We start from the raw sequence: 22,163 nt of genomic DNA, 5'->3' as shown, positions 1-22,163 counted from the left end.
CTTGCTTCCTGAGGGGCTAACCACAGCACACAAGATCCCTGGGTATCAACAGTTTTTGGCCTGGCCTACTGCAGCCTGAGGGCTGGCCAGGCCACTGGGATATCTGCCTCTTATCTATGGAGTTGGAGAGATGGCTTGTTCACGGGCAGCTGGGACACACTCTCAGCAGCCTGGGGAGGTGAGCTCTAACTCCTGGTGTCTCCTGGAGGTCAGAGAAGTCAAGCAGACACTGTCATCTCTCTTACCACCCTTGAAAACAGAGGCCTGTAAAGGGTGACCAGTGAACATCTCCAAGGATGTGGACGGCTAGCTGCCATTGCTTTGGAGAGGGAAACACAGTCAAGGCTGGCACTGCCCAGGGACTAGGATGCTTCCCCATTTACCTTTAGGCTTCCCTGTGGCCTGCTGCTTGCTGGCGTTCAGCATGGCCTGCTTCCTCTGCAGCTCGGTGATGGAGAAGCCTGGAGGGAGGGCACAAGTGAGACCCCGCCTTGCCTTCAGCTGCTCATGAGCCTCCCTGGAGGGCTTTCTAGTCCAGTGCCATCCTCCTGTGCCCCAATCCTATCCCGCGTGAGACAGCCTGGCACGGCAGGGACTTCCCTCACCTGCTCAGCCATTCTGTCTTGCCGGCCAAGGGAAAGAACGGAGCTCCCTGAGCCACTGTCTCATTTCTTACCCTGACCCTGTACCCCCTGCCCGCTTCTCTAATACCTAGCTTCTTGCTCTTCACTCCTATGGAGGCTACCAAACCAAAGCATGAAGCTGGTGACCAAGGAATAGGAAAGGATGGGAAAGGCTTCTCTAGTACCCACCCCATGCTCTCCAGGGCTTCATGGGAAGGGGCACCCCCAGGTCTCAACAGATGGGCACATATAGTGAGCTACTCCCATCAGACTCAGTCGATGGGGTTGACCACAGGAATGGCCATTTCTACCAGGCAGGGGTGGGCCCCAGTGGCTAGGCAAGGCCCAGCAGGTTCTCCCACCTGTCTCCTGGTCCAGCCGCACCTGCTCCCTCTCTCTGGCAAAGGCCTTCAGCCAGCGCTGCTTCTGTTCTGGCTTCCTGGCACACAGTAAGTGGCTGTCCCCCGTGGTACCACAGTACAGACGGAAGGCATTCTTGACGCTCACATGGAGGTCTCGGTCCTTCCCGTCTTCCACATCTACCACCTCCAGGTCATCCATGTCCAGCCGGCCCTTGTAGTACAGCACGTCCCGGCGGAGCAGATCCTGCCAGATGCTGCCCTGAGCCCTGGCTGGCCAGCAGCCTGCCTGACTCCCTGGTCATGTCCAGGGTCTATGCCCACCTCCCCTCCAGGCCACTGACTGACAGGACAGTCTAATCTTTCTAGGTGCACATGAAGTGGTGGGCAGAAAGCCTCACAAACTAAAGCAGCAGTCCATATGGTGCAGGAGAGAGCAGAGAGAACAAGGAAGGCTTCGTGCATGGGGCCACTGTGCCATGGTTTGAAAGAAGCAGAAGCTAGCGGTAAGGAGGCCAGAGGCTGCTGGCATCAGAGAAATCATGAGACAGGCAAAGGCTTACAGAGGGAGACATGATCTGAGGAGTGGGCAGTGACCAGATCAGGAAAGTGTGTGTGTGTGTGTGGGGGGGTATTCTCAACAACACACTGTTCAAACAGCTACCCCGTGTCCCTGGGCTCATGGAGAGCCTGTCCTAAGGACCTGACTGGGGCTCTGGAGACACGGAATGGCCAAGGGCAGAGTCTGACAGGCTCCTTGCCTCTAGACAAGAGCCCCAGCCCTTAATCGCCCTACTCCATGGGACTGGTCTGGCAAGGCAGGGTGGTTCGGATACCTTTTTACAGTAGATGAGCTGGCGGTCAAAGAGAAAAAACATTCTCTGCTGACTCCTGGCTTGAGGCTGTGTCACACGGGTCAGCTCCCCCGAGTGGATGAGTTCCGAGCTCCTGACCAGAAGGTCTTCCCCCTGAGTGAACCCCAAAGAGAGCCGTGAGGAAAGTGTGCCCAACCTTAGGCTCTGCTTCCCGCCTCGGGGGTGTGTGTGTGTGTGAGTGGACAAGGCAGCCTTGCAGATGTGGCTGCAGGAGGAGAAAAAGGTAGGTTTGACCCACCCCTGTCGGGGAGGTCTTTGTGCTAGCCACTGGCCTTCGGCGGCTGCCGAGCATTGGGGATCTGATGTTACTGAAGTACACTGCGATTTCTCAAAAAGTATGAAACTATGTCAAAAGTGTTTGTTGGTTACAGTTGAAATATTTTGATCTATTGAACTAAATAAAATCCTAAAGTTCATTTTTTTCATTCTGCATGGTGTGTTGTGTGCCCATGTGAGCATGGCGGCGGAACAGGTCAACATCAATCTGATTAGGTGTCTTAAAGACTTTCCACCTTTAAAAAAACAACTTTTATTATTTATTTATTTATTTATTTATTTATTGTGGGGAGGGATGTATGCACACTTGCCGCAGCAGGATCCTCTTGCCACCAAAGGGTCCTGGAGACTGGCATGAGTTTCAGCAGTTTTGGTAGCAGGTACCTTTAGCTGCCAAGCCATCTCTACCTTATTCGTTGAGGCAGGGTCTTTTCACTGAACTCATAAAATCAGTTAGGCTGGGTGGCCAGGAAGTCTCAGCGACCTTGTCTACCAAGAGTGAGGGGCAGGTGTGTCACCACGCCAACTTTTAGTTTTTTTTTTTTTAATGTGGGTGCTGGGAATCTGAATCCAGGTCCCCTTGCTTACATGCAGAGCAAGGTGGCACTTTACCTCCCAGGCCCTGACCCCACTCTCTGAAGTACAGACTTGTGGCCATGGCTCAACACTGTCTTTTAAATGCTTTAGAGAAAAATTGGGCTTGGCAGGAACTTGCCCCTGCAGCTAGATGTATTTAGTACCTGAAACTGACCCGCGGGAGCTGCTGGCAGCCATCCATTTGGGGATGACTGCACTTTCCAGTCCTTGGCCAGGACTCAGAATCAGGCTTGCTGCACTGTCCTGCTCCCTCTACCCAAGGGCTAGTCCAAGGGCTAGGACTGGGTGCGAGCATAGGGCCCAGGACTCTACTTCTCTCCTTTCCTGTGCCTTATTCCATGCGTCCCTTATGTTCTCATCCCGACAGCTGGCACAGTACGTCACAGCTCCATCTGGGAAGGGAGTAGAGGTGGCGGATGGCTGTGCGCAAAGGGGCAGAGTCCTTCCACCCCATGCCTTTAAGGAGCAGGGATGTATAGTCACCAGTTTTACTTGCTGCCTGCCAGATACATGGGGATGGGCAACCCAGAAAAAGTGAGTATCCACTTCTAGTCCCAACAGGCTCTAAACTCGGCTGTTAAAAGTTTCAGAAGTTGGGCTGGAGAGATGGCTCAGTGGTTAAGAGCACTGACTGCTCTTCCAAAGGTCCCAAGTTCAAATCCCAGCAACCATATGTGGTGGCTCACAACCATCCGTAATGACACCCTTTTCTGGTGTGTCTGAAGACAGCGACAGTGTACTTAGATCTAATAATAAATAATTCTTTTTTAAAAAAAAGTTCTAGGAGTTATCTAAAACTTAGCAGTCCAGCCTGTTCTGGGGGCAGAGAAACAGACCAGCGTGGCTTAGAAACACAGTTCCTTGGGTTAGGGCTGTCCCTAGGCCGACAGTGGCTGGAAGGTGCACACAGGAAGGAGACCATTAGGGGCCAAAGTGGAGGCGCCACCAGAGGCCCAGTGCAAGAGAACCTGTCTTCCAGCAGCTCCTGGGAGTGCAGTGGGTTCCCGCTTCTCCTCCCTCCTGAGTAAGAACAGTTCTCAAGCAAAGACCCCACAGGATTTCCTGGGCACTGGGGCCCTCACCTCCCAGTCCTCTATGGAGCTCTGCCACTGAGCAATCTTGTCGATGTTTTCAAGTCTTCGTTTCCGTTCGTTGATGAGCTGGGCCACATTCTTCATGGCGTGCAAGGCAGCTTCAACATTCTTAAAGTCCCTGGAACAGGACAGACAGAAGCAGGGTGCAGCAAGCTGGAGGGCAGGAAGAGCTGTAGAGTCTCTCCAGAGGCCGTTCCATGTGAGATTACCCTTAGCCTTACCCATTAAGTACAGTAGCCTTCCTTTCCTGCATAACTTCCAGATCGAACAGTTTAATGTACTATTGATGTATAGCCTTCGCTACTCCAGTATAGCTCAAGGTGGTGGTTTACCCTAAGCTGTTAACCAGTGCCAACAGCAGTACCCAACATTCTGCAAATGGTACCCACGCTGCAAATAATTCAGTTTGCTGGCTGATAGCATGCAATCTCAGGCAGCCCCCTCCCTACCCTGTGCCCTCTACCTGTGCTGGGGATGTGTGTACTTGAGCAGCTCCGCCAGCTGGAGGGGATACTTGCAGATCTTCTGCACCGGGGTCAGCAGAAAGCCATCCAGAGAGATGTCAATCATCCTTTGCAGCAGCCGGCAGGCCTCGAAGAAGTACACGTACTTGCTGAGCTTGGTGAGGCGGGAGAGTTCCACACAGGCATTGGGGTGGTTGTTGCAGTACTCAGAATAGATCTGGAAGTCTGCTTGCTGGGGGCACAGCTGGAGGTCAGGGTGGCTGTCTCCTGTTTCCCCAGGCAACAGGCCACAGCCATAAGGTGAGAGGGTCAGGAGCTTCTGCATTTTATATAGGCGCTGGTTCCATCTACTTTGCTGGGTACAAACTGTATGTAGTCATTCCGGGGATGGAAAACAATTAGCTGTGAAGTGTCTGCCTATCCTTGGAGCTACTGGGCTTTCCTGGTAGGGCTTCTATGAGATACTCTGATCATGCCTCTGTTTTTATTTTATTATCTTTGAATGAAATCAGTGGTGCTAATCAGGAAAGATTATCAAGGCTAAACAGGTAAAGCCTTGGAAGCTGGAGAGATTCCCTCGACTTGCTTTAGTAGAGGACAAGACAGTCTGTCCAGGAAGGCTAGTAGCTTTTATCTGTGAACCTGGTGTGGAAAATTCTGGGGAAGAGTAGGTGGCCTGGGACAGCACAAGGGTGCCAAGCACAGACAAGTAGGGATGGGGTGGGGTCGGGGGGAGGGCCAGGCACTGCAGCCCGTTAGGGCTTAGGGATCCTGTGCGGGATGGGTCCAGGCGCACTCACGTGTTCCAGAAAGCAGGCCCCCAACTCGCTCAGGTGTGGCCGCTCCGTGTTAAACTTCTGCTCCAAAGCCTTCACAAACGCCTTTTGGCAGCGGTAGATGTCCTCGATGTTCCCAAAGATGGTGCGCAGCTGCTCTTCACTGAACATATCCTCCCGCTTGCGGCACTGGCGGACGTAGCCCTGCGAGGGGCGGAGCCAAGTTCTCTGGGGACCCATCTGTGTACCCCACTATATACCACGCCCTCCGCACCAGTTCACCACGCCCTCTGACCGCGCCCATCCCATTCTAACACGTAGCCTAAGTCAGGCAGCCCACTACCCTCATTTCTCCAAGCAAACCCTGCCTGCTCTCCTCACCTCGCAGATGTCGCGAAGGTGCTTGATGTAGTCCCGCTCAGTGCTGAGGATCTCATTGATGACATTTGTGCGCATCTGGTCCTTACAGCTCTGGGCCTCTGGACCGCTGTCATCGGCCTCTCTAGCCCCGGCCCGCGGGGCCTCATAGTCGTCCGCGGGCTCATCCTGGTTCACGCGCAGCTTTAGACAACAATGCAAGGCAGATTAACCCCTGCCATCTCCCAGTCAGTCCCTGAACTCCGCTCTAGGTCATCTGAAGCTGAGGCCAGTAGCTGCCACAGGACACACATGTCCAAGTGCACACCCACAGTTTCCCTGCAACTGCCTCTTAGACACAAAGCTGGGGCAAGGGATAGTGAGTTTGATGGCCACAGCTACTGTCAAATTTACTCCTCTGGTATACTTTGTTCTCATCGGGGATTGGAGCAGAGCACTGGGGATTTCTGAACCAGACCTACTCATCCTAGGGCATCCAGGTATAGGAATTCATGTGCCTAGGTAGAGACCTTGCTAGGTTGCTAGCCTGTAAGTTTAGGAAAGGGTAGGGGTTGGGACCCTGCGCAGGAGTACCCGAGAACCAGGGATTCTCTCCTCTGCCTGACCTTTGGGAGTCTGAATCAAGAGTTCTTTGGTGACCAGATGCAGCCTAAGATTGGAACTGGTCATTTGTTCTCTTGGGTATAATCTTGCTGTCTATGCCTCCTCCCAGATTTCTACCCCTCAGGCCTGTGTGTGTTTCACGGTCCCCACAGCTGAGTGATGCATTAAAGTTGTAGAATTCTGAAGCATCATATTAGATTCCTGATCTGCTCTTCTCTGTGGCCCTAGAGGGCTGGCAAGCAGGGGATTGAATGTCTGTGCCACAGTTCTGATCCCCTACCCATCCGGTCAGAGGCAAGCAGAGAGGGTGTGATCCATCCCCCTTGCCCGGGACTGCAGAGCTGTTGGGGGCCCAGACTTCTGAGCAGAGCCAAGAGTCTTCAATCCCCCCACCCCCACCCCAGGAAAGTACAGACTGGAGCCGTACCCGTACAAAGCTGGCAGGGAACCACCCCTCGCCATCTGCCACTCGGCCCCACCACCATTCTCTGTTGGTGGCATCCATCACTTCGATGACATCCCCAGCTTTGAAGCCCAGCTCCTGGTCATCCATGGTGACATGGTCCCACAGGGCTTCGGCACACACCACACTGCCATCACTGATGAGCTGGAGAGAGAGTCAAGGCCGGTAGGTCAGTGAGGCAGGGCTACCCTACACTACCCCATACCCAGCAGCCATGGAAAGGATCCTGGCCTGCTTTACAGAGAAACGAATGAAGTTTCCCTCCAGGCCAGCAGCTCTTCTGGATGCCGGGCTGTGCCTAAGGCATGCCTAGATTATTGAAGCTCAATGAGGGAACACAAAATGGGACTGGCTGTCATGTCCCCTTTCCTGTTCAGCCATACCTTCAGCTCAGTTGAGTCTGTGGCTACAGCTTCAATGCCCTACCTTGAGATGTTAGGCTTAGGGCTGGGACGTGGCGACTGGCAGCTTCTACCTGCTCTCCTAGGCGGCCATTTAAAGGGGGAGGGGTGGAGTTGCTCCCTCTGCAGGACCTTGAGGACTTTCATGGCTTGTGAGGTCATCCAGTTAACAGTGCTGTATTGCCAATGACAGTGCCCACCACGGCAGCTGGGTCACATTTGTCTGCTTCTTTAACCCCTTGCAGAAGTAGCCACATGACACCATCGCTCTGTACTACAGCCCAGGCACCAGCTGAGGAGCGGTCCTTCTCAGACAGAGGGGCCTGGAGGGCTGTTTTAATCTTTCTATATGCCTTCCTTTCCTTCCCAGGCTGTATCTGGCTGACAGCTCCATGTCCTGGGCTCTTTCTGCCAAGAGGGCTAGTGAGGCCCCTTCCTGCACCGTGTAGCCTGTCCCTGGCCCCATCTAGGTGGCCTTCATGGTTGGAACTCTGTCCCCCATCCATTGGCTCCCCCCTTTCTGTTCTGAAGGCTGTTTCTGCTTTAAGAATAAATGGCTCTGGTGCCTTAAGGCAGGCAATGGTGTGTGGGATGCATGTGGCCACCTTCTTGACCAGCCTAAAAGAAGAACTAGACTGTACATCCCCAAGACAAACACACCTGGGCCTCCCAGCCAGTCCTACCCCTAAGCTGCTCTATATCCTTGTTTGCTCCCCTTTTGGCCCCTCTGGATGCTTCCATATCGAAATCCTCGAATCAGCCCAGGAAGGGGTATTGCCCAAGAAAATGTGTAGCATCTCTACCCCAGTGCCAGACTCAGTCTTAGGGGTCTTTCTGCCCAACGCCACACCAGGATCCCAGCACAGAGCTCTGAGTGTTCCTGGGGACAGCAGATGTCCAACCTCTGGGATTCATTGCCTCTGTAACAATAACTTTCTGCAGATGACTCTGGCTGCCACACATGTGGGTTAAGACAAGAGGACTCAGCAAGGCCACAGGAGGAGCCAGTCTGCTGCAGGCCAGGAGCCAGCGCACCTTCTGCAGTAGACTGTCCTGTGAAACCTTGAAGGATGTAGAGAAAGAAGTGGAAGCCAGTGAGAAAGAACAGGGCAATGTACCTGACCAGGACGCTGGAGCTTTGGCTGCAGATTTGGGGAAGTAACCTAGATGCTCAACATGGCCCAGCTTCCTGCTTTGTATGAACTGAGTGAGGTACCTCTGTCCCTGGTTTCCCTCACACAAGCACTGAGAGGGAGGGAGGGAGGGAGGGAGGGAGGCAGGCAGGCAGGCAGGCGGGCAGGCAGGCAGAGCCTCTCCTTCCTCTCCTTCTCCAGTGCTTATAGACAGGTATGGATCCTGTTCTGCTGCTGGGAAAGCTACTGAGGGACAGGGGTGGAGACCAGGGTCCTGAGCAGCAATAGAAACAAGTCTCACAGTGGTCCTGCCCAGTCACGCGGAAGCCTGTAGGCCTGGGAAGGAGGTGTTGATCTTCAGCGTTGTTTCCAAGCACAGAAAGTACCAGACAGGCACACTGCTGTGTCTGAGCAAATCCTCAGGACCCCAGTAAACAGAATCTCCCCTTCATGGGCATCACAAATAGAAGGCTCTACCAAGCTCTCGCTCCGAAACAAACCATTTCCATGCCATTGCCAAACCAAAATGCGGCTCCAAGAGAAACATTTTATAGGGTGTCCGAGGTGAACCCCAGCTGCAGCTAAGTTCATTTCTCAGCAGAGCCACCCTCCCCGTGGGTCCCACCAAGTGCACCCGCTCCTTAACCTGGCATTGCAGCAGTTGCCAAAGATAGGATGCCAGTTGGTGTCTGCCTGGCTCCTTGCCTCAGGTGGAAGGCTGTCTGGAGGCAGGTGGGGCTTGTTCCACTGCCCAGGTTAGTTCAGGACTAAGATAAGCCAAGGAAAGGCAGGGGCAGAATTCCTTCCCCTGCCTTGAGGTTCCGCCTCCCTCTAAGGGGAAGGTAGAGCCTCCAGGCTGTGCCTCAAGCTGACCCCTGTGGAGCATCACAACCTTTAGCCTATCACCCTACTATCCACCTCTGTCCTGGATGCATCTCTCATGTGGAGTGGTGGCGCCTTCCCACCAAGCTGTCCATGAGCACCGGAAGTGGTGGGAGGGTGTGTTCAGAGTGGCTGCTGCAACTCAGGCAGCAGCAGCTCTGCCCTAGGAGACTGACTGGCACTTTTTAAGGCCTAAAATAACAAAAACGCTGGTATCACGTGCAGAGGAGCCTAGATACCCCCTAACAGCCTCTTGCTGTACCCACATAATACATGCCCTGCCCTCCCTTTCCAGACAGCCTCCACCAGCAGGTCAGGGCTCCTCTGCATCTTAAGAGAGACCCGCCATGTTGTCCCACCCCCCCTCCTTCCCAGCCTCTAGGGCAGATGAAAGGCCTTTTGGGCACATGTGCCACCACGCCCCTCAGCTACCCTCAGGGTGGCATCCCCGGGGGTGGGGTGGGGGAATCCCCAGATCGGCCTTGACAAAGAGCACAAGGGGATAATGAGAGTCGTCGTCTCCCCCTCCCCCACGTTCGTGCGGTGACAGCGGCTGGAAGGTGCCACTCACCCTGCGCGGTTCCCCCCGCGGTGCCCGGCACGCGCAGCTCAGCGGAAGGCCAGTAGGAATATCAGCACGGCGTTGATGAGGACCAGCAACGCCAGCACAGCGGAGACCACCACGCGCTGGGCGCCCGGGGGCAAGTTGCAGCGCAGCAGGGCACGCAGGGCACCACCAGGCGTTGTGGGGCCACGCCGGGGCTGCGGAGGCCTGGCCATCACTCCCGGCCAACCTCCGGGCTCCTGTCGCCGGGAGATCCCAGCTCAAGGCTGGAGCCGGAGGCACCGGAAAGGAGGCGGAGCTGCCTGCGCTCACCCTCCTAGCTCCTCCCTCACAGCGCGCTGAGTGTGCTGCAACCCAGGCTTTCGGGGAAGCAGGGCGAAGGTGCTGCAGAGGGGGTGGGTGGGAGGGAACTTGTTAAAGTCGCCTGATTGCTGCAGCTCTGGGTGCGCTGTGATCTGCCCAGGGTGCTTCCCTGGAAGGGGTCAAACACTAATGTCCCGCACAACGTTTCTTCCTGGTTTTGGCCTGACAAGGTACACAGATGACCATGGAAATCCTGGAGGGGGTGGGTGTACCCTGGGACTTAGACTCAGGAAGTCCCTGAGTCTAAGAGTGTGTGGCAAGATTGCTGTGGGTAAGGGTAGGCCAGTTGTTTTGTCGTGCAGTCCAGAATGGCTTAAAATTCACTTATATAGATAACCTTGAACTTCTCATCTTCCTACCTTTGGCTCCTCAGAGCTAGGATTACAAGTATGTGCTGCCTATGCTAGATTTATATGGTTCTGGGCCTCAAACTCAGATCTTCATGCTTGCTAGGCAAGTACTCTACTCTCTGAGGCAAGTCCTCAGAGGGCCAAGGGTTCTTAATACTAATAAAGCTATTATCTGGCATTCATAGATGAGTAACTGTGCCTCTGAAACATCAGTTAGTTGTTACACATTCATCCAGCAAAACAGAATGCTGAGAAGACTTAGTAAACACACAACTCACAGTTTCAAAAAGTTCCTGAAACATACAGGATTCACAAGTCTCCTCTCCAGGGTTATATAAGGAATAACAACTGCTGAGGAGAAGAGACTCTCTGACCACTGGGCTGCCAAAAGTCCTGTAGAGAGCTCCAGGAATGAATCCAGGGAGTCATCACACATGTTGGTCCTTTCAGTCATGCACCTGCTTTTGAGCCAACTATGCTCACTGATAACTATGCTAGACTAGGGTTTCTTTGTTTTGTTCTCAGTATTCCATCTGAAGTGAGTATATGTTTGCTTGCCTCAGATCCAGGGTAAGGTCATATAACCACACTCTGCTCACTGGTATGCCAGACCCAGAGAGGCCCAGGCCCAGCTGTGGGCATGAGCTTCACCCCATAATAAGAACAGACTCATCTGGAGCATGAAATAAGACAAAAGGCCCTTGTATTTGGACCGGGTTAAGAATACCACCCTGCCTGGGGACTCCTACCTTTTTGAACCCCAAGAGCCCAGGGTATGACTGGGACAACTCTGTGGGTTACATGAGCCCAAACAAAAATAAAAATAAAAATAAAAATTTAAAAAGCTTGCGTTTAAAGGCTTGGGCCCGCCAGAGAAGTGGCCCCTAGGCCCTAGGCTGGTGTGTCAAGGTGGCAAGACTAACAGGAGAGTGCTGAAGGGAGACGCGGATGTCTGAGGTGGGTGAGGCTGAGCCCCGGGTTCTATAGTTTAGGGTAATACTAGAAATGAAGAGGAACTGCTTTACAAGTGTGGCCACCATCCAGCTTTGCAGTCTGGGCTCCTAAGGCAGCAGTGGTCTGAAGTTCTCACAGGTGCCCCTTTCTTGTCGGGGGGGGGGGGGAGGGAGGACAATCAAGGCAGTTGGCTTATCCAACAAGGGTGAGCACAAACAAGACAAGGAGGCACCAACAGACATTGGGCTTCTCCTTCAGGCTGGGAAGCATGAGAACCAGGCCAGGTCTACTATGTCTTACCATCACAGGAGTCCTGTGGGACGACAAAGACACTTGGAGCCAGAGAACAGCTGACTCCATAGTGGTGATGGCCTTGGGTCCTTTGGGACTCTCACATGTGCCACAAAGTGCCAGGGGGAGAGCTGCAGAGCACCTTTGGGAGACCAGTGTCATGGAGGCAGTGTCCATGTCTGCATCCCACTGCTTTGCAGGTCTTACCATTGGCAGCCCTCTTGTTTGCACTTTAAGTTTGGAGGCTGATTTCTGTGGCTTTCCTCTAGTGTCTGCCTGCTTCTAGTTTGGGCATTGAACCGCATTACCTAGAAGCTGTGTGTACTCTTCATCCACCTCAGAGCTGAAGGATCCCATCAGCTGTGTGTGCATGTGACAAAGGAAACCATGCCATCCCAACTGTCTCATCTGTGTGGGGAGCAGCTGGAGCCAGAAGGAATGTCTAGCCATGGCCTGGCCCAGAGGACACGAGCAGCCATGCACAGGGAGTAAGGCGTTTGCACCTTAGGTCTCCCCCCACCTCTCCCTAGATCATTGCACACACCAATAGAACTGAAGCATGGGGAGATGAGGCCAGGCTGGGTGATGGTAGAAAGGGAGGGAGATCTAAAGATCCACAGACAAATATCTCCTACTTCCGTCAGTCAGGGAAATTCTCCCACTGAGGATGGACTCGGGCCAGGTAGCAAGCATTACAGCCAATGCTAGCATGGCTGGGCAGGGTAGAAAGCACAGGCATGCCCAGGTCTAAGCCATGGGCATATGGAGAAGGCTCTATACAGGACAGTGCTTTAGGAGAGAGCCGCTTGCAGGGACCGAGGACAATTAACTGCTTCATTTGCTGATTCATCCTGCAGCAGTTGGGCAGTCCCAAGGCGCCAGGAACAAGTATGTGTGAGGAATACAGAAAGAACAAGACCCTGTGCCACACCTCCTCATGCTCCTTGGGGTACCCAGAAAGACAGGCATCACATACCCAACCCACTCTTGCATAGTTAGCTCTCTGCAGGAAGGAATGTGCCTTCCACACATCTGCATGCTGGGGCGGGCACACTGGCTGACATACATCAAATGCACAGATCATGTGCAACACATCTATTCAACATATGACAAACCCACAACTACACATACGAATAAGTATGGGCAGCAGTTGTTCCTCGGGTACCCACAGTGCAAACTGCCTCTCTGGTCCACATTATCCGTCACTCTCTTGGCTAGAGGGTTCCGATTCCCCTCTGCTAAAATCCTGAGACATCCAAGGGCTGAGTTCAAGGTTCAGTAGTTATGGATACTTACTGTTCTAGCTGAGGACCCAAGTTAGGTCCCTAACACCTATTTTCAGTGCCTTATAACCACCTCAAGCTGTCATCCCAGGAGCTCCAATTTCCTCATCGGGTCTTTGCAGGCACTGCACTCTCGTGTATGTACCCTCACACAGACACAAACGCATCATTAAAATGCTTCTTAAAAGTCTTAAAGAAATTGACAAGTCCTTTTTTCCCCCTAGTGGTGGCCTGAATGTGGAAAGTTTACAACCTAGAACAAGACACAGTGAGTGTGTGATGGTTTGATAGGCCAAACGTCATGTCATTGAGGATGCTGGACGTTTCCCCCTTGTTGCCTCCTGCTCCAATAATCTCCAGGGATAACGTTAGTTCATGTGAATCCCCAGCAAAGCTTCCTGCTGAGCCAGTACAGGCCACAGACGATGCCCAATGGGTGGGAAGAGGCTACTAGAGGAAGGCAAAGGAGTTGGCCTATCATCAGCCATCAATTATATCTTTAACGAACTTCTGGCAATAGTCTACTTGATGCCTTCTGCAGGCCAGAAAGCACTCAACCTCTTTTGACTCTCCAGTTAAAGTCAGAGCCCAGAGAAGTCACCCATATCCCCAGACCCGCAATTAGATGGGCTGTCTAACCTGAGGTCTGTCCCTGGGAGCGGGGGATGGGGGGCATGCTTCATGCCTGGTCCTGCCCTTCCCGCTGTCCCATTTAGAGAGTCTCTTCTTGCCTTTTTTCTATGTTAAGATCTAGAGGCACTGGTGACTCCACTGAGGTAAGCTCTGTGGGGAACAGACATGAGTGAGGAGGTTCCCTTCCCTGCACAGCCCACAGCATCATGAGAAAGAGGGTACCCCCCATGATGGCTGTCCCCCGAAAGACCTTCAGCCAACAAAGATGTGAACTGTCTTAAGAACTGCAGTCGGTGCTTACAGAACTCTTCAGGACGCTGCTTGTACTGTCCTCAAAGGTCTTTTGCATATGAACACCATCTGTGCTGGCTCACAGGACCCTCTAAGTGTGCACAACACCTGCACTGCCTCACTGAATGCCTCCCTCAGGACTTCCTGCTTTTTACATGGTAGCCTTGGCTCGGGGGTTTCCTTAGCCAGAGGATCTGGGCATGGAGTCCTTGTCTAGAACCACAGGGATCAAAACCTCAAGGCGTACCTTTCTAATTTCACCTGGGAAAGAAATGGGGAGCTACAGAACACAAGAACTCTAGCATTGCAGCATTTAAGACTGTCAAGGAGCCTGCCCAGAGAGAGCCCTGAGATCGGGCCTTTCACTCTGGCCGTAATTATTGAGATCTACTCAGAAATGGCCACAGCAAGCTATGGCCTTGTTTCCAGTCTGTCACCATGGAGTAGCCCAGAAACTTAGAATACCCAACATACAATTTGCAAAACACAAGAAAATCAAGAAGAAGGAAGACCAACGTGTGACTACTTCATTCCTCCTTAGAACAGGGAACAAAATGCTCATGGAAGGAGAAACAGAGACAAAGTTTGGAGTTAAGACGAAAGGATGAACCATCCAGAGACTACCTCACCTGGGGATCCATCTCATCATCAGCCACCAAACCCAGACACTGTTGCACATGCCAGCAAGATTCTGCTGACAGGACCCTGATATAGCTGTCTCTTGTGAGGCTATGCCAGTGCCTGGCAAATACAGAAGTGGATGCTTACAGTCATCTATTGGATGGAACACAGGGCCCCCAATGGAGGAGCTAAAGAAAGTACCTAAGGAGCTGAAGGGATCTGCAACCCTATAGGTGGAACAACAATATGAACTAACCAGTACCCCCAGAGCTCGTGTCTCTAGCTGCATATGTAGTAGAAGATGGCTTAGTCGGCCATCATTGGGAAGAGAGGTCCCTTGGTCTTGCAGACTTTATATGCCCCAGTACAGGGGAAGGCCAGGGCCAAGAAGTGGGAGTGGGTGGGTAGGGGAACAGGATGGGGGGTGGGGAGAGGGTATAGGGGACTTTCGGGATAGCATTTGAAATGTAAATGAAAATATCTAATAAAAAAATTGAAAAAAAATTTCTTCCTAACATCAAATCAGGAATTCTAGAAAAAAAAAAAAAAATTACTCTCTAGATCTGGACCTCTGAGAAGAGGCCAGGAACCTCACTACTTAGTTTATGTGTGAAGAAGGTACCATACTCAACACTGATTTCAGAGAAGTCTAAGGGAGGAGAGGAAGATGGAGAGGGATGTGAGAAAGGAGGTGGGCCCCTCCCCCAGGCATCTGCTTGAAGCTTCCCTCCCCCATCATCAGGGGAGCAACATCTCCATCACAATTAACCGCCTACAGCCTTGCTCCCTTCTCAGCTAGGCATCTAGGACTCTCCCCAGACACTGCATTTACAGAGAAAGGACACATTTGTTCATAACCCCACGTGCATTCCTGGGGGCTCCTGACCTCACCTTATCAGGTTAGAATTCCATCCAGCATACCCCAGAGCCACTAAACCCACTTATCAAAAAGGGGAGGAAAGGAAGAGGAAAAAAGGTTTCTTAGTAACCTTTTAAGACATAATTCTGGGGCTGGAGAGATGGCTCAGTGGTTAAGAGCACTGCCTGCTCTTCCAGAGGTCCTGAGTTCAATTCCCAGCAACCACATGGTGACTCACAACCCTCTGTAATGGGATCTGATGCCCTCTGCTGGTGTGTCTGAAGACAGCAACAGTGTACTCATATATGATAAATAAATCTTAAAAAAAAAAAAAGAAAGAAAAAGGTGTAATTCAGAGGACCACCACACTAACACATACAGCTAAGGCATCGGTGGCAGGTCCCTTGAGGAGACACCTGCCATTGGTTATTTGTATCTTTCTTCTTACTGACCAGCTTTCTTCCTCATTAACATTTCCTGAACTCTGCTCAAACTGGCTAGGCCTGAAATTCTTTTCTTTATTGGAGCCAGTTGGGCCTGAGCCCAATTTCCTAAAAAGGTTAGGGGAACCGCTCAGGCTGCTGAGGGTGACAGTGGAACTGTCTTTGTCCCCTCCCCACTGACAGGGCTGGTTGTCATCCGCTCACAGATATCACAGCCAACTGAGCATCATCTCCTGATGGAAACTCTTCGGTGCCATAGCAAGACCTCTGTTTTGTTGAAGCAGAAACACGGACAGAGGATCTCACGCTTAGGCAGGACAAGCTCACTGCGATGTCCCACCCTCTCCCCAGTGAGAAACAGGAGAGTTAAAGCTTCAAATATTCTGTCTTAGGAATTGCTAGTTAATTGCTGGCTACAGGAGGAGGGGGCAGCGGGATAGGAGGCATAATAGCCTCTAGATCACTGTAGCACAGTGGGATGGCCCTGGTGCATTCAGCTGAGAATTGCTCAAAAGGCCTGGGGAGACAGTACAGTACATGCTTTGCAAACAGGAGGAGCTGAGTTCGAAATCTCAGCACCCACGTAAAAAGCCAGACATGGTGCCCATTGGCGGTGGCACATGACTTTAATCTCAGCTCTCCGGAGACAAAGGCAGGAGAATCTCTGAGTTTGAGAGGCCAGCCTAGTCTACAGAGTGAGTTCCAGAACAGCCAGGGCTACACAGAGAAACCCTGTCTTGAAAAACCAATAAGGAAGGGAGGGAGGGAGGGAGGGCAGGCAGGCGGGCGGGAGGGCAGGCAGACAAGCAGCTATGGGGGTGTGTATGTACAATCCCAGCACTGGCAAGGCAGAGGCAGATGGATCCCTGGGGATAGCTGGCCAGTCAGCCTAGCCTACTTGAATGCCTCCAAGTCACTGCGATACCTTGTCTCAAAAGAACAAAGTGGACATACAATGACTGAGGACCAGCAGCTGAGGCTTCGATCTGGCTTCCACACACGTGAGCACGCATGGTCCTCTGTACAATATGAACAATCTGTACTCTATGGATGAGGCTCTCAATGTTTCCAACATTAAAAAAAAAATCGTAAATTTTCGAGGTAATTGGTATGTCCATTACCATGATTTGACCACTGCACACTGTATATATTAACTGAAATGTTATACTATAAATAAAGCATACACAACATGTGTCAATTAAAAATTACAAGGAGGAGTTGTAATGGGAACCGGTTCTGCCCAGATGCAGTCTCTCACTAATTTTGTCTGCTTAGCCAGGAAATAGCAAAACCTATAAGTGGCCCATGGTTGTCATGGCAACAGCAAGTACTCTGAGCCTGTGTCCACAGAAGGGAAACCAGCTTATCGGGTTTTCCCTTGCTTCGTGCAGTCTACCTAGAATGCCACCTGAATTGGAGTGACAGGGAAGCGCTTGTCTCCTCTTCTAAGCATCTCTCTTCATTATGACTACAGCCTGGCCCTGCCCCTGCTCCTGGATCCACCCAGGGAAGTTCTTCCTTAAACACACATAAATGCCTCACGACGGGGTACAAGCTGCAGGATAAAGGGTCCTGTGTGCACCCCAGCTGTGCCGTGTGCTTTGAACACGACTGCACATCTGGCTCGCATGAGCCTGTCGTGTGGCCCTCGTTCCACTGGCTGAGCCTCCTTCACACTACCTCGTTGATGGCCAGTTGCTCTCCACCTCCTCTAGGGTGGCTGTAGTGGTGGCCAGAGTTGTGAAGCTCTTCATACAGGTCCTCCTCACTGCCCGTCTCTTCGGCGCACGCAGTGTCCAGAGTTCCGTCCGGCATCCCTGGAAGGAGACACAGCAGCAGGCACAAAAGGTCAGCTTGGAAGGTGGAGCTGAGCACGTGGCAAAGGAACTGGGCGATTATAGAAGCAGCACTACGTTTGGGGGAGGAAGAGAAGGTCAGGGGCAGTTTAGTCAAGCCATCCCAGCCTGGTGGCTGGAATGCTTCAGTCACTGACATCACTATTGCTATCACCTAGCCCTGGGACAAAACTAGGAGACACCAGGGTTGGCTGGGGCCTGTCATCTAAGAACTCTCTGACTGAGTCCAGTTAAATATATATATATATATATATATATATATATATATATATATATATATATATACACACACACACATACATGCATGCCATGGGTATGGGTAGAGTATATGTGCGTGCATGCACACATATACACATTATATGATTTTTAAGGCAAAAATATTTTTTTTTTTTGAGATTATAATTTAATTACATTGCTCTCTCCCTTTGTCTCTCTCCAACATCTCCCATACACTTCTCCCTGCTTTCCTTCAAATTCATGACTCTTTTTTTTACTAATTGTTATTGTATACATAGGTGATTATATATATATATATATATATATATATATATATATATATACACACACACACACACACACACACACATACATATTTACTACATATAACCTGTGGAGTCCATATACTGTTACTTGTATGCATATCTGCAGAGGTGACTAGAACTGAACAACCAGTCGTGTTCTTCTCTCTGGGAAACATCACCTCTCTCCCTCCCAGCTTTCCCTGGTGGCCTGTAGTTCTTTGTGGAAGGTGAGGTCTCTCGGGCTTTTCCCTGTCCAGTTTGGCGAGTCTATTGGTGCCATCCTTGTTTAGCTCATGCTTAGGCAGCCATGTGGGTGAGACTTTATGGGTGTGGCTTCTGACATTACTAGGAAACACAGTCTTATAGCAAACTCCCTGATCCTCTGCCCCTTATGATCTTTGTATCCCCTCTTCAGCAATGTTCCCTCTGCCTTGGGGGCTGCAGCATTTTTGTGGATGTATCTATTGGGACTGGGCTGTATAACTCTGAATTTTCATTGGTTGTGATTCCGTGTGTTGACTTCTATTCTGCACTTACATTGGATTTGGTTAAGCGCTCTCTCTTGGTTCCCAGCATCCATGTTGAATAGCTCACAATGACCTGAAATTCCAGCACGCAGAGGGTCTACCGCCCTCTTCTGGCCTCCGTGGACACTGCACTCCAGTGCACACACCACTCCCCACAATTATCTCTTGCCACATCACACCTTTAGGGGGTTGTTATAAAAGCAAGGATGCTAATAAGAGATGGAGGAAGGTTTGAGGATGACATGGAGCTGGGATGGTTCAGTGCTTTAGAAAATAATACACAAGTTCTGATGAGATACCTCAGTAATGAGAGTACAGGCACGGGTAACTAGAGTGCTTCCTGTACAGGCATGTGAACCCGAGCTTGGCCCCCAGGAATCATGTACAATAAAGGAAGCCAGACACCGAGGTCCATGCTTATGACCCCACTGCCTGGGAGGCAGAGGCAAGTGGATACCTGGCTGACTGGTGAGCTCCGGGCTCAGAGAGAGACTGTCTCAAAAAGGAGACTGACCAAGAAAGACATTAGACGTCGACCCCCACACAAACACATATGCCACATACACACACAACACAACACATAGTTCACATACAATCTACCGGATACCCTCTGTTATGGTTGGTTTCAAATGTCATCTTTTCACAATTTAGAATCTCCTAAGTGGAGAGTCTCAATTGCAGAATTATCTTAACTGGTGTGAGAAGACCCACTGACAAGTGTGGGAGGAGTCTAAAGGGGCATGGCAGAAGATTTTTCAGGTTTTGTTTTGTTCCACTGGCCTTGCCCGTGGCAGATGAATTAATTATCTTGTTGCTGCTGAAGCCTTCGCTGATATCAGAACCAGCTTTACCCGTGTCTCTCCAGGAACCCTCCAGGTTTCCGTGCCAGATTGAAACTGTTGAAGCACTTTGCCTCCTGGGCCGAGAAACCACTGGGTCCTTGACCTCTCCGATGTGAGACAGCTGTGTTGCTAAACTGGCCATATTGTAAATGCTGATTGAATAAATTCTTTATTCTATCGGTTCTGTTCTCTTGAAAACACTGACTGACACACCTCCTGGTATATGCCCTCAGGACCTGAAATCAGACTCTGATGGACACTTGTAGACCAAGGGCTGTGACAGCATTGTTCCTGAAAGCCCAAAGGGGGAAGAACTCACTGAAGAACAGCCATAGGGCTGAGCATGGAGGATGAGCACATAGACAGCAAAGTATTGTACAGCCTGTAGAAGAAATGAACCTTGAAACAGCATGGTAAGGGAGATCAGTAACACACAAAGGAACCCATACTGGATGGTTCCATTTAGGGTGGTATCTAGATGGGCAAATGCTTCACAGCACAAAATAAATAAGAGCCTACCAGGGAGTCAGGGATGGGGAAATAGGGAAGTGTCACTCAGTGGCCACCAAGGTGTGTGTGTGTGTGTGCGCGTGCGCGCACACACGCGCATGCGTGTGTTTGAGTGCGGGGGTCCTCAGAGACCAGGAACATCAGATCCTCCAGAGCTGGAACTACAGGTGGTTCTGAGCCCCTTGATAGGAACTTAACTCAGTTCCTCTGCAAAAGTATCGAGCACTCTTAATTCCGGTGGCGTCTCTGGGGGCTCCAGGGTCACATCTGAAGAGATGAGACTGTTTTGGAGAGACATAACTGTGGTGGTTCTGAAACCCTGAAAATCATTCATCACATGGAACTGAACTTAAACCAGCTAAATGCCACCCTTACCTAAACTACACTGTCCATGACCTCTCTTCCTGCTGCAACTGTCTGATTGGGGCTGCAATGCCATGTGTGAAGAATGTGGGGGACTGAGTCTCAACCTTGTAACATGGGACTGTAATGTCCCAACTACTTCATAGAGTACCTCCAAGGACTGGGGCAACCACCTAGTTGGTGAGGCACATACTGCACAGGCATGAGACCCTAAGTTTGATTCCCAGCACACACACACACAAAAAGTTAGGTGCCAATAGTGCACACCCATGATCCCAGAGCTAGGGAGGCGGAGACCGGTGGGTCCCTAGGGCTTGCTAGCCAGCCAGTGTCGGGGTTGGTCTTGTGCACTGTGTATTCTGATGCTGCATTCTGTGCCCCCAAAATAAGGTTGCAGTCTGGGCATGGACATTGTATTGATCAATGAGCTGAAAGAATGTTCTCCAATGGTCTCTGATTGGAGTCATTGACTGGGCAGGGGAGAGAGGAAGGTGGAACTTTGGGTTGAGTAGGGGGTCTCAGGGAAGGGGCGTGAGGAGGGGGGGGAGGAAATCACCTTGAGAATCAGACTCAGATGGCAAGTAGCAGGGCATTTACCTGCTCATCAATAGCCTAGCTGGGTACAACACTCTCAGACCTGCCTGCCCAGTTTAGGTTTACAGCTTGTTAATAAAAATATCAGATTTTTGTGTCTTTTATTTGGGAGTTAAATGGGACAGTCTGGGGAAGAACTCCCCCCCACCCCCCACCCCTTGCCGACCATGAAAGTACTGCTGTAAGCCAGCATGGATTAACTGAGAAGCTCTAGATCCGGGAGAGAGCTTCGTGTTCCAAAGAACTGTAGCTGGAGAGATTGACCATTGAATGAAGAGCACATACTGCTCCTGCAGAAGATCTGTGTTGGGCTCCTAGTGCCCACCTCCAGCATCGACAATTGCCTGTAAACCTGAAGATTCTAATGCCTCTGGCCCTGTGAGAACCTGCAGTCATAAACATGCCATACAACACACCCTTCCCAGGACTAAAATTAAAAAAAAAATTTCATTAAAAAAATGTAGAAAGCTTCCAAGGAACAATACCTGAAGTTGTTTTCTGTCCTAAACATGCGTGTGCACACACATGTATGGTACATTTGTGCACATGTCCATGGTTGCAAACACATACACACACACAAACACACACACACACATGCAGCAATGGGAAGCACCATGCTTCAGACATAGTGAAGCAAGACTTTCCACCCCTGGGGATTGTAGGTTAAGACAGATTCAGCATGCCAAGAATTAGAACAGTGTTTGGTCTCTGCTGCAGACTTTGTTGTGACTATGATTTCTTTCTTTTTTTCCTAGAATGGCAAATGTGGACCTGCAGCACAGGATTCTAGAGTCCATGCTTGTACAGCACAGTGCTTCCCAAACTACAAGCTTCAGCAAGCAATGCAGTTTGCTGTGATGACGAGCCAGGCCATGAGATGACTTGATGAGCATTTCCATCATTTCTGCCCCGTGGTCTGCAGTGTCACAAAGCATGTCACAATTATTTGAATGATAGATGTGTGTGTGTGTGTTTGTGTGTGTGTGTGAGAGAGAGACAGAGAGAGAGAGAGAGAGAGTGAATGAGGGGGCCCTGAGGATAACTTTGTCTGGCATCGTCAGGAATGCTGTCCATCTTCACGACAGTCTCACACTGGCCTGAAGTATGCTAGCCTAGCTGGCCAGCGAGCCCCAGGGACCGTGGGCATCTCTACCTCCTCAGGACCATACTCAGCCTTGTTAATGTGGGTGCTGGAGAGCAGGCTTGCATCTTCATGCTTGCTATCTCTCCTGCTTCTGTTTCATTTTTCCTAAAGTCCATAGGATACTTTGATCCTACTATCCCTTCACAGAGTGCCCATAGTCACACATGCGCTCGCTCTCTCACCCCCCCACATACACACACACACACACATACACACACACACACACACA

The 22,163-nt window shown here is 51.1% G+C and overlaps 1 protein-coding gene across 5 annotated transcripts in view; it reads right to left on the bottom strand.

Moving 5' to 3' along the window:
• Arhgef4 (Rho guanine nucleotide exchange factor 4) overlaps positions 1 to 22,163 on the bottom strand; it is a 136,180-nt gene that overhangs the window by 1,758 nt on the left and 112,259 nt on the right. For 3 of the 5 annotated variants that reach the window (XM_021197307.2, XM_029539391.1, XM_029539392.1), the window contains 9 exons: positions 17,258 to 17,394; positions 6,473 to 6,652; positions 5,446 to 5,625; positions 5,089 to 5,268; positions 4,288 to 4,520; positions 3,813 to 3,942; positions 1,819 to 1,950; positions 986 to 1,229; positions 384 to 461 (listed from right to left, as the gene is read on the bottom strand). In XM_021197307.2, coding sequence (XP_021052966.1) covers positions 384 to 461; positions 986 to 1,229; positions 1,819 to 1,950; positions 3,813 to 3,942; positions 4,288 to 4,520; positions 5,089 to 5,268; positions 5,446 to 5,625; positions 6,473 to 6,652; positions 17,258 to 17,394 — 1,494 coding nt within the window. Of the gene's footprint in view, positions 1 to 383; positions 462 to 985; positions 1,230 to 1,818; positions 1,951 to 3,812; positions 3,943 to 4,287; positions 4,521 to 5,088; positions 5,269 to 5,445; positions 5,626 to 6,472; positions 6,653 to 9,495; positions 9,789 to 17,257; positions 17,395 to 22,163 lie in introns of those variants that run through there. The other 2 variants (XM_029539390.1, XM_021197308.2) reach the window with 2 other exon arrangements.

Source organism: Mus pahari, chromosome 5, assembly GCF_900095145.1.
Source record: "Mus pahari chromosome 5, PAHARI_EIJ_v1.1, whole genome shotgun sequence".
Classification (NCBI taxonomy): Eukaryota; Metazoa; Chordata; class Mammalia; order Rodentia; family Muridae; genus Mus; species Mus pahari.
This window is presented reverse-complemented; position numbering and strand designations above follow the sequence as displayed.